Genomic DNA, 10,697 nt, shown 5'->3' on the forward strand with positions numbered 1-10,697 from the left:
GGAAACATGCAGGCTACTGTACACTGTTGTGTTGAACAGTGTGAGTGATACTTCTTTAAAATGAAATGTATTCTATTTTACCTGCACTTTGCAGTCCTTTAACTTCTATTTTTGGTGTGCCTGAAGAATGTCCACATTTCACCAACAGGTAACAGAGATCTATCTCTTTTGGCTGGCAGACATATTTTACTTCACTGGAAGGATATAAAGCCTCCCTTTCTTAATTTTTGAATAAAAGATGTATTGTTTTTCACACACAAATTAAGTATAGTAATAAGGGGGTGCTTTGATAACTTTTATAAAACTTGGAATGCCATCCCCTCCGTTCCCTCCCACTTAAAAATAACCACTGGCGGGGTAAAGCGTCTTGTTGTTGCTAGGCAACGGAATAGGACGCAAACATGGCGGAGAGCATGCAGAGTACGGGTTAGTTGGACGTTCACCTCTACTTTGAAATGTTCATGTTCATACAACAGTAAGAGAAAGTGACGTTACCTTTTTTTGTCTGTCTCTGTCTCCGAGTCAGATGACGTCATGGCGGCTGACGTCCTCATCCTCCACAAGAAGATCACAGCTGCTTTTGAAGCGTTTGACTACAACACGAGCAGCGCAGTTGATGTGCGGTGAGCTGCTGCAATCTGCACACTTTCATTTACTAATGTCCACTTCCAAAAACTGCTATAGGAACATTACAGATAACATTTTTTTCTGCATAAATCTCTAAAACAATTTAGCCCTGTTCAAAACCACCAAACATTCAATAACTTTAAGGATTATTTGTGTAGCATCAGATATAGAAATGTTCATAATGAAGCCTGACGGTTAATAATATAAGTGTTTACAATTTTCACCCACTGTCAATAAGGACTGCAACCATTAATTGATTAGTAATTAACTACTAAATGAATTACCAGACAACCAACAACAACTCAACAACAACTCCATTGAGAAAGCATTTAAAATATTATTTGCAGGCCCAGAACATTACACAGAATATCTGGGTTGTACTATCAGAATCTAGGTCAACAAAACAAAAAGGAGGACAATGATTTTCTTTCAAAACTGATAAACTCCCCATTATTCTGATCAACTTTTAAATTTAAACATGCTTTGATGATGGGGAAGTTTTATATTTTTATATTTTTTTGCTTAAAAATTAAAAGACACACGTGAAAGAATTAGTGACGTCTAATGGTGAGACTGCAGATTGCAACAAATGGGTGACTTCACATGTATGTAGATGATAAAGTAAATTTATCAGAACCAAGCTACACAAAGGCAGCTCAGTTTCTCACAATTTTCTTTTTCTTTTCTGTTGTGTGTTGTGTTTTAGGGAGATTGGCACCATCATCTATTCACTGGGTTGCTTTCCCACTCAGAAAGACATACACGAGTTTATAGCTGAGGTCAGTACAGTCCTAATTTATGTTGTTTTTTTTTTAAATAATATTTTATTTATATGAAATCATCTTCAACCCAGAGATTCTGTCCCATCCAACCAGGTAGAAGACAATCACACAGGATGTGTCCATCTGGACAAGTTTCTCCCAGCCATGACCCAAGTACTGCTAGAGCACAAGTAAGACACATGTGGTGTTTTGTGCATGTGGTCTGTTTGTTGTTTCTGAAACACTTTTAATCTTTTGTTTTGATATTGCTTTCACTTCAAACTTGAAAAAACAATATATCTGTTAACTGTAGCTGGTGCTGTAACACAACCAATAATTCATTGCTATGCTGAAGCAGAGACGACAGCCAAACGTGAAAGAGAGTGAAAATGCTGATGGGTAAAGGTGCAATGTATCAGTTTTATTTATAAAAAAAAGAAAAAAAATCATGTGAAACAGGTAAAGGTGTTATTAAAAATGTTATAGTGTGATTTTTAGTTGGGTCTCACTGAGGGAGTAGATCATTATGAGGTATTGTGTGTAGAATGTTGAGGTAAAAAATAAATTTAATCCATAACAAAATGTGGTAAAAAAAATATTGCATTTTGTGTGTTTGTGTGTGCTAGGTTTCCTCCTATCCCTGAGGACACTCTGCTTCAAGCCTTTGAGGTTGGCATTTTTGTGTTGTTATTGTGATTTTAGATTAATATGAGCCATGTGTGTAAATCTTACCCAGCTTTTTAATAACACATTTGTAACTAAACACTCAAACTGTCTCACCAGGTTCTGGACAAAGACGAGAAGGGATACATGAATTCTGAGGATATTACTGAGCTCATGACTAAAGAAGGTAAAGCAGTCTTTTTTCTCAGGATAATTTTGTGTGTCCATTCCTCTGTAAAGTAGGAATTACTTATTTGTCTGTTGTCTTTAAACCAGGTGACACCTTCACACAGGAGGAGATGACGGAGATGCTGACAGCTCTTGCTGATAATGAGGAGAAGAGAATCTATTACAATGATGCAATCAGCCAGTTGACCTTTGACCCGGACATGTAACCAGGGTTAGTGTGTGCATGTTAATGGTTTGTGTTCATGTTGATGTTTTACAGACAATGAATGGACAAACATGTTCAATTTAAATCCTGATTTTTTTTTTCCACTGCTGTCAGTGATGCGTTTCTTTTGCTGACATTTCCATTTTTTTTCCCTTCCTTCTCTTTGTAACCTCATGATTTGCCTAAATCTACAAGCGCAGAGGACTCTCTGTCTCTGTGGGGAGATCTGGCTCATTATTAGCTGTACGATCATGGACTTCATTGACAGCAACTTTAATGCAACTAAAGTATTAGTCCAAAGTTTCCTCAAATGGTGTGTACCCAACATATTGATTCAGTCATATAAGAAGTTTGTTAATAATCTGAAATTGTGATATAAATCAGTTATTTCTTTATAATGAAGATGTATGTGTCTCTGCCACAAAAGTACAATAACAAACACATTTCGTGTCAATGAACAAACAAATGAAAAACAAACAAACAACACAATGATTGCTTTATCAGCGCAGCATTTTTTATGATCTTGCATTGAATAATCAACATGCATGAAACAGCACAGCTTTGGATGGGTTACATGAAATCATCTGGAGCCTAAAAATTATGATATGGTCACAAACACGTGCAGTTCTGTGATTTTAAGCATGAACACATGCAAATGGTTCCATCATAAATGGAGGAATCTGCCTTTTCAATTTTCTTAAACTGTGACTAAGTACTTTGAAAAGAATGATTCAGGAAAAAAGTGGCAGATACCTCCATTTATGTTTGACTGTAAACTGCTTAATGTTTTCTTCTGCGATGAGACCCAAACTTTAACCCGCATTGCGCTAATTTCACAGTAATAATGTGACCCGTTACTCTCAGCGTCCAGTCACTGTGTGAGACGAAAAACGTGAGAAAATAAAACAGCAATAGGAACGATATCTGAATGAAAAGGTCCCTTTTCACTAAAAACACCAGTTAACACAAGTATGGCTCCATCCATTCACCTTCAGCATCAACAAATCAGTACAGTACAATGAAAGTGATTCCTTTACCCTTAGATTCATAGTCTGCATTTGCATTGTAACATAAATAACCGTCTCAAAGGGGAAATATAAATTATATTGCATATTAATGTGAAACCCATTAACATGAAAGAAACTGCAGTTTTGTCTGTGGTGGAATGTTTGATTTAAACAAATAAGTCCAGTTTCTTCTCTAAATATAAATGGAACTTAAAATGATTTACATCCTAAAAGATAATGATGTTGGTCATGTTGGGACAATTTGCAACTTTTTTTTTTATCTTTCAAGTGATCTCTGAACCTCCACCAGCCTGGGGGAAAGGTCACTAAATAACTACCTAAACCTAAACCCTAAAAAAGGACAATAACTGGAATAAAACGTGTCAACATGAGCACAACCTTTCAGGTCTTGCAGAGTTGGTTCTAAGCACGCATGTCCCTCTTCCCCCAAAATATATATCCAACAAACCAAATTGCTTCATCATAAAATAAATAAAAAAATTAAAATGTGTGTGAAGTTTCTCATCATCAAATGTAGACTTAATCTTGAATTGCACCATTATTATCAACCAGTCAGAATTATAGCCATCTGAAACTGGGATTGCAGATTATCTGCATTAAGATATAAATATCTGTTGTGAGAAACCAATTACTTCTATTTATATTGTATATACACACAGTGCTTAACACATTTTTTAGACCACCTGTCATAACAACAAGAAAACACATATTTCTAGAAATCTTTCAAAAAGTAGTTTGAATGTTATATAACCAAATTAGAGCTGGATCACTGAGCTTCACTGCGAATTTAGAAATAAATCAAGCATAACATTCAACCACTAAAACTTTTTCTGGAATGCAAGTAAATAACTATAATTTGACATCTTAATCAAAAAAAAATAATGCGCTTCACTATTTTTTTATGTAAAACAATAAATTTGAAAATTCATGGATAACAAAAATTATTCCAGTTACAGAGCTTCTACATACTGGTGTATTGACTATTACAGAAACATAAACATTTATTTTGATCATTACTTACGCTGCTTCTTACATTGGGTGGTGGTCTAATAAAGTGTTAAGCACTGTTTAACTATAATAATAAGAGCCTATCAACATGAAAAACATGAATATTAACTAACAACTGGGAGATGAGACCGTTTCTCTGGTAAACCTGTGTACTACGGCTTTAATAAAGATTCATGATCAGTGGTCAGTACACACTTGTTATTTGGTCCTTTTAAGAGTCATAAACAAACACGAGGAAAAAAACCAAGGAAGAAGTTTTACAGGTAATAGAAAAATATGACAAGAAAAATGCAGCGATAAGAATCAGGCAAAAGCAGGAGGTGAGACTGAAACAGCACAGAGGTAGAGAAGAAATTTCTGACATCATATCCAGTTACCAACAGTGGTCACTTTGTCTAGATTTCCCATTATTGCACAGCCGTCGACACTCAGAGGAAAGATAATCCCAACCAATCAAATTCACATTTTTTTTTATACATACCTCTGTATGTGTATGTGTAGTGTAGTTTTACTGAAACTGCCTTATATTTGCTGTGAGGCAGGTGAGATCAAGGGCTTGTTTAATGGCTGAACTTAACATTCAGCCATTTTCAATAATCACTCAACTCTGATCAAGTCTACTGCATAGTAGATTCACCGGTTTACACGACAAAGACATTTTAAAGGAGAACATAATTAATGGTCTGTAAACAGAGCAGACCTATGATGAATTCAAAGTCTCAGTTCACACATTACTTAATAAATACCACGTTAGAAGCTACCAAGACTTTATCCAAACCTGTTCCTGATTGATGGTCAAGTCACAAAAGGCCTTTGAGAAATAGAGGACAGGCTTATTAAAATCACTGGAGTCACATATTGGCTACAGTAAAAGAATAGGGCAGTGTCTGCTCAAAGTTTTGGTTTGTAAAAACAAATGAACTTGAAACCTGAGGACTCTGCACTCCAGCAGAGACACTAGAGATGGTATTAACTGAAGAAAGTGTTAACATAGGCTTTACCCAGTTCACCAAACAACAAATAATTATAATAAGGCAGTTTAACCTCACCAATAACTACTGTTTTCCATCATTTTACTTGTAGGAGTGATAACGAGTTTTCATTATGGTCCACTTAGGCCATGAGCTGCAAGTGTGACAGCACTAGCCTGGTACATTTAACAAGCAATACCTTCATTTGCATCTCAGCTACATCAAGTTGCAGTCATGTTAGGTCAAGTCGATGCAAGCATCTAATCAACACAACACACAGACAGAAAGTTTAATGTCTCTGTCTAGATCTGCAGCACAAGCCCTGCGGCTGAGACGTTGTCCCCTCCACCTGCGGTTTGATACACATCAGTGCAAACAAGCACAGGTGCCACACAGATCTCATAGTCTTCCTCGTACCAGCAGCTGACGGGCCTGGTCTCCTGCAAGGGGATACGCTGGCTGCCTTCTTGCCGGCTCACAGAGAATGAGTCATCCATTATGAGCCTTGCCTTGCTGGGGTCGATGTCATTTGAGCCACAGACATGGCGGTTAGCTGTGAGAGACGCCTTGGCTGTAGCCGACATGGTGTTCTTCCACTTAGAGCCACGGGTCACGATCATAGCCTGAAAGGCCAGTGTATGGACGTGGAGTCGGGTCAGTGACTTACCCTCGGCTGTGGTGCCGTTTGTGTCGCTGGCATCCTTGTTGCGCTTGTTAAGAATGCGATAGACCTCCCTCATCTGGTCCAGGACCGTGGCTACACGAGGGTTTGGGTCAGATAGCACAGTGATGGTGGATCCTTTCAGCAGACTGAGCAGGTTGGGCAACTCCTGTTCGTTCATCCCCATAGAGTCAGCCTGAGAAAATAGCAGCAGGATGATTTCTCAGACACACAAACACAGTGCTGTTGCACTAGATGGTACAAAGCTAATACTACCCTTGCATTTAATATGGTATGTACAATACAGATGAATATGGCAAAGTATGTGGCGTCTCCTCCTAGTTTTAATACAATCTCCCTTTAAGAGTGTACTCGTTTCTACTTTAAATGTGTAAAAATTCTGTTGGATAAAAGTCTCTTTGCATTCTGACAAATTTGTGTCAACTAATGTGATAAGTGATTTAACTGTTCAGTTATACATACATGAGGAATGACATAGTGAAGCAAGTCTTCCATGATACTCTCTTCTACAAAACTAGCCATCTCAAAATGAACGCCGATCTGTGGGGATGAGGAGGACAGCAGGTCGGCCAGGCGGGAGAGGAGAGCGCCTCTTTCACCTGAAATGATCAAAAAACGACAAACATAAAATTCAGCCACCCAGTTGTAACCCACTTACCACTGAGTTACTTGTCAACTCATATTCCAAGATCTTCTCAGCAAACACAACATAAATTAATGAATGACTGAATGACCAATCTTTAAATATCACACTTTCCACATCATGCAGAAACCAAAAGTTTCACCAGTTTCTTCTTACCTGGCTGGAAGGGGAAGTTGTCCATCATCTGCAGCCCACCCACCACCAACAGATCTGGTGTGAAGTCTTCAAGTTCCTTGGCAAACTCCTCCATGGAGGCTAGGTAGGGGTTGTGGTCATCGCTGTGAACGATGTATCTACAGAGCATGGACACATGTAAAACCAAAAACAGACAGCACCTTTAGAGCCTTAAATGTATACAGAGCTATGAAGACATAAACCAAAAGTTAAATGGAAACACAGTCTATCTTCTGTTTCCACTTCTAGTACCAGAACTATTTATGTCCCAGGAAATTCTTTTGCGGAACGAACAGGTTCCTGCAGGTCATTATTTTCCTGTGTTTCTACTGCAGAGAAAGTCCAGGGAAATTTAGGAAAATTAATGTGATGATGTGTGACCGACCCATGGCCACAACAAGCTATTCCACTCCTACTGTAAAGTACGCCTGTTCATATCCGGCATTAACATGCATCCTGAATGAGTCTCCTGTGACAACAGATACATGATCCCCAAGATTATTAACGCACCTGTTGGCTCTACGTGAGGTATAGTGACCCCAGTTGGCTCCTGAAGGATACTCGAGGATCAGATGGATGTCTGGCTCGTCTACAGTATTTCCTGTCACTGCAAAGAGAGGGGCAGGTAATGAGAGTGGAGATAACAGGAGTGAGAAACAGGCTGAATCTCAATGCCCCCATCCAAGGAACTCAAGCCTCAACCATCACCCACCTACTGGCACTATAAGTAGGTGTAAAACATGAAAAAGGAAGTGAGAGGAATTCAGTGTGTGTGTTTACCTGTGATGTGCTGGGACAGGACATCAGCAAAGTCAGTGCTAAAGCTTCCCCCAAGCAACACATCACATCCTTCTGTTGCCATGCGACCAGCCATGACCGGAGCATTGCCACCTACTGACCATCTGTTACCAGGGAGGTCACGGGATGCCTCTACCAGCTCACTGAAGAGGGTGTCATTATATATAAAACGCCTGCAACAGAGAGAAATGACAACATGGTGAAACAAAGTTCAAAGTGAGGAGAAAAGCATCAACATTTACTTTTCTTTTTTATTATTAATCAATCATTTCGAAATATCTTTTCAGCATCATATATATAGTTAGTGATGTTGGAGAACTATAGAGAACTATATTTCTTCACCTCCTCTAGACTGTATTTACACAGTTTTGTTTGGATTTTAGCTCTGGCAATGACTCCTTATGCTGCATAGAAACTCACAAAAAATTAAAAAGGATTCTAAAAGATAGTCTGACAATTAATGCAATACAGCATATGTCAATATGGGAGGAATCTTTCAAAAACTGTAGCATATGAAGCACATGGGGCTCAGAAAAGAGAGCCTCCATTCCAAAACAATAGTGATGTGGCGAACTTTTTTAGTGACCTTCTACAACAGCATTTTGTCTCATGTTGTAAAATAAATAAAATAGACTTAGAAAAAACTTTTTATTCCAAAAACCACCTGAGAAAATATTGAGCTCTTGAAGTAACACCATTAAAGCCAATGTTACAGTACAGTGTAGTACAATGCTGTAAATAGGCCGAGCAAAATCAGCTACAGACTTTTCACAGGAGGCAGATTTATTTCCAATAAGATAATTTGTTCTCTTATCCTCCTGTTAGAAAGTGTTACTAACACATTTCAAAAACACACAAGAAATACTAAATTGTCCAGGGTTCTATTGTCACACAGTGAACAAAGGCTCACATGCGTCAGAACAGGTACTAAGAATGACTGTAACTAAATGAATTACAAATTTAAGCAAAGCTTTTATTTGGCTGCCATTCATGTATGAAACGTTGATGGAGAATGCATCATGTTTGAGAACAAACCAAGATACATTCTGTATGTAAAGTGGAAAACTCACCAAACCAGTCCTAAACTTGGGTATTCAAATATTCACAAGAACACACAGTACTATATCTGGCCTACTGCAAAGAGGAAAAATTACATGAGAACTACTTGTATTCACCACTTACTCTGCAGCAGCTCCGGGTGCAAAGAAATAGGCAAAGCTCTGAGCCAACTGTTCTGTGTTTTCTATATAGTCATGATGCAGGGGCTGGTTTGTGGGAGAGAGGCCAATCTTATTGAGCAATGATACCCCATCCACTATCAGGTCAACACAGCCTCCAAAACCTGAGCATGAAAGAGAGGGGCAGAGAGAAAAACAAAACATACGATCAGGCATTTTCACAGCCAAACATCAATAAGAGAGACATATAGATATGAAGGGAGAGTAAAAACACTGTTTCACAAAGACATTATCTTCAAGGGTTGTAATTGATCTCACACTGGATTTAGTTTTATTAAAATTTAATACCAGCTGACAGACAGTTTTTTAAATGAATACCGTCACTATAACAGGCAACAAGGCTGAGCTTCAGTTATGAGGACCACTTTTGCGGTACGATTGTCTCATGGTCCCAAAGGACAGGATTTCATGATAAGATTATGACAGACGGTATGCAGACTGATCTCACTGACAAAGTGTTTGCTGATGAGCATTCCCACCCTTTATAAATATTGAATGTGGAGGCAAATGAAATACAATTAAGCAAAATGCAGGTTTCAATTGATTAATAATCAGTACAGGTGGCTTAATACCACCTTTTTTAGTCTGATACCAATATCACAACCGTGAGTATCTACTGATACCGATATCAATATAATACAGTCTATTTAACTACGAAACAGTTAAATTACATTTGTAGTGATGCATTTACCATGTAACCATAACCAGTCTTAAAAAAACACAGTGCCATGTATTCTGCGGAGTCATGCTGACGAATATAAAAATGTTGCTGATGCTTATTATTCAAAACTTGCTAGAATAGTAATTATATGATATTTAGGGTTTTTACATGGTTTTCAGTTTGGTATGGCTCCTCCGTAATAATAAATGGCTAAACTATTTATCAAGGATTACAATAATACATTTTTACCTCACGCTGTCATTTTTTCCCCCAGCATTTTCTAACATGCTGTGGACATTGACTACTACTAATAATACTAATAATAATAGAACTAAGAATGTAGCAACAGTAATACTTCATGAAAATAATTCATAACTGCAGCCCACAATAATACAAGTATAAACAAATGATTGAGGCTAATTTAGATATGAAGAAGTTCATGTAATTGCAAATGAACTAAATATAAATGTGCAGCCACTACAACCAGTGTGGTTAAAGTAACAGTATGAAGAGCTAATTATTTCCATTTGACATTGGTCTGTTAAAGATTCGTTTCTGGAATAATCTCTGACAACATCAAGAGTCACCATGAGTCCCTGATGAACCCACGTTAGCACAGCTAAGCTAACCGTTAGCTAGTTCCCCACTTACCGACAGCCACTCTCGGTCTGACGACGTCGTTTATCCCGACTTTCCGTTCAGCCCGCAGCAGTGAGGACAGGACCCTGTCCAGCCGGTCGTCCAGAACCTCATTCTGTGGTGAGCGGAACCACACGGCCAAAAGGACCGCGAGCAGGGACAAAAGGGGCGCGTATTTCACCCACGAAACCCTGCCACCCACCTCCATCTGTAGTCTGCATGCAATTGCTACTTCTGCTCGTTGTATGAACAGATGCTGACCACCACCACCTTCTGAAAATAAGAGCCGCGCTTTAAGGGGTAGGTTTGTTTTGTGAAGCGGCGTGTCCCTCAGCCTGAATGGGATTGTGCAGAATCCAAGAAATCAGATACGTTTTAAAACCGTCACCATACATAAGCACCTACTGTAG

The 10,697-nt window shown here is 38.5% G+C and overlaps 2 protein-coding genes across 3 annotated transcripts; one reads left to right on the forward strand and one right to left on the reverse strand.

The window, feature by feature from the left end:
• Positions 1-384: 384 nt before the first annotated feature.
• Positions 385-4,671, forward strand: efcab2 (EF-hand calcium binding domain 2). Of its 2 annotated transcripts, none has more exons than XM_044030133.1 (7): positions 385-426; positions 527-623; positions 1,334-1,406; positions 1,503-1,579; positions 2,015-2,057; positions 2,172-2,238; positions 2,328-4,671. In XM_044030133.1, the coding sequence occupies exons 1-7, from the start codon at positions 402-404 to the stop codon at positions 2,444-2,446; spliced, it is 501 nt and encodes a 166-aa protein (XP_043886068.1). In that variant the 5' UTR covers positions 385-401; the 3' UTR covers positions 2,447-4,671. The 2 variants fall into 2 exon arrangements, with proteins under 2 accessions (XP_043886068.1, XP_043886069.1); XM_044030134.1 differs by having other exon boundaries at positions 394-426; positions 523-623.
• On the reverse strand, positions 2,938-10,642 carry adpgk2 (ADP-dependent glucokinase 2). Its single transcript, XM_044030132.1, has 7 exons — positions 10,300-10,642; positions 8,932-9,091; positions 7,732-7,922; positions 7,462-7,558; positions 6,934-7,070; positions 6,597-6,733; positions 2,938-6,309 (listed from the first exon to the last, which is right to left on the reverse strand). The coding sequence occupies exons 1-7, from the start codon at positions 10,493-10,495 to the stop codon at positions 5,755-5,757; spliced, it is 1,473 nt and encodes a 490-aa protein (XP_043886067.1). The 5' UTR covers positions 10,496-10,642; the 3' UTR covers positions 2,938-5,754.
• Positions 10,643-10,697: the final 55 nt, after the last annotated feature.

This window comes from Solea senegalensis, linkage group LG7, assembly GCF_019176455.1.
Source record: "Solea senegalensis isolate Sse05_10M linkage group LG7, IFAPA_SoseM_1, whole genome shotgun sequence".
Lineage (NCBI taxonomy): Eukaryota > Metazoa > Chordata > Actinopteri > Pleuronectiformes > Soleidae > Solea > Solea senegalensis.

Bases quoted from the DNA above. Each gene is read 5' to 3' on its own strand.
- efcab2 (XM_044030133.1), top strand. From the start codon at position 402: ATGGCGGAGAGCATGCAGAGTACGG. The intron at 427-526 runs GTTAGTTGGACG...TCTCCGAGTCAG, and splicing joins GGAGAGCATGCAGAGTACGG to ATGACGTCATGGCGGCTGAC. The intron at 2,239-2,327 runs GTAAAGCAGTCT...TCTTTAAACCAG, and splicing joins TGAGCTCATGACTAAAGAAG to GTGACACCTTCACACAGGAG.
- adpgk2 (XM_044030132.1), bottom strand. From the start codon at position 10,495: ATGGAGGTGGGTGGCAGGGTTTCGTGGGTGAAATACGCGCCCCTTTTG. The intron at 9,092-10,299 runs GTAAGTGGGGAA...TTTCATGCTCAG, and splicing joins CAGACCGAGAGTGGCTGTCG to GTTTTGGAGGCTGTGTTGAC. The intron at 6,310-6,596 runs GTATGTATAACT...CTATTTTCTCAG, and splicing joins TTCACTATGTCATTCCTCAT to GCTGACTCTATGGGGATGAA.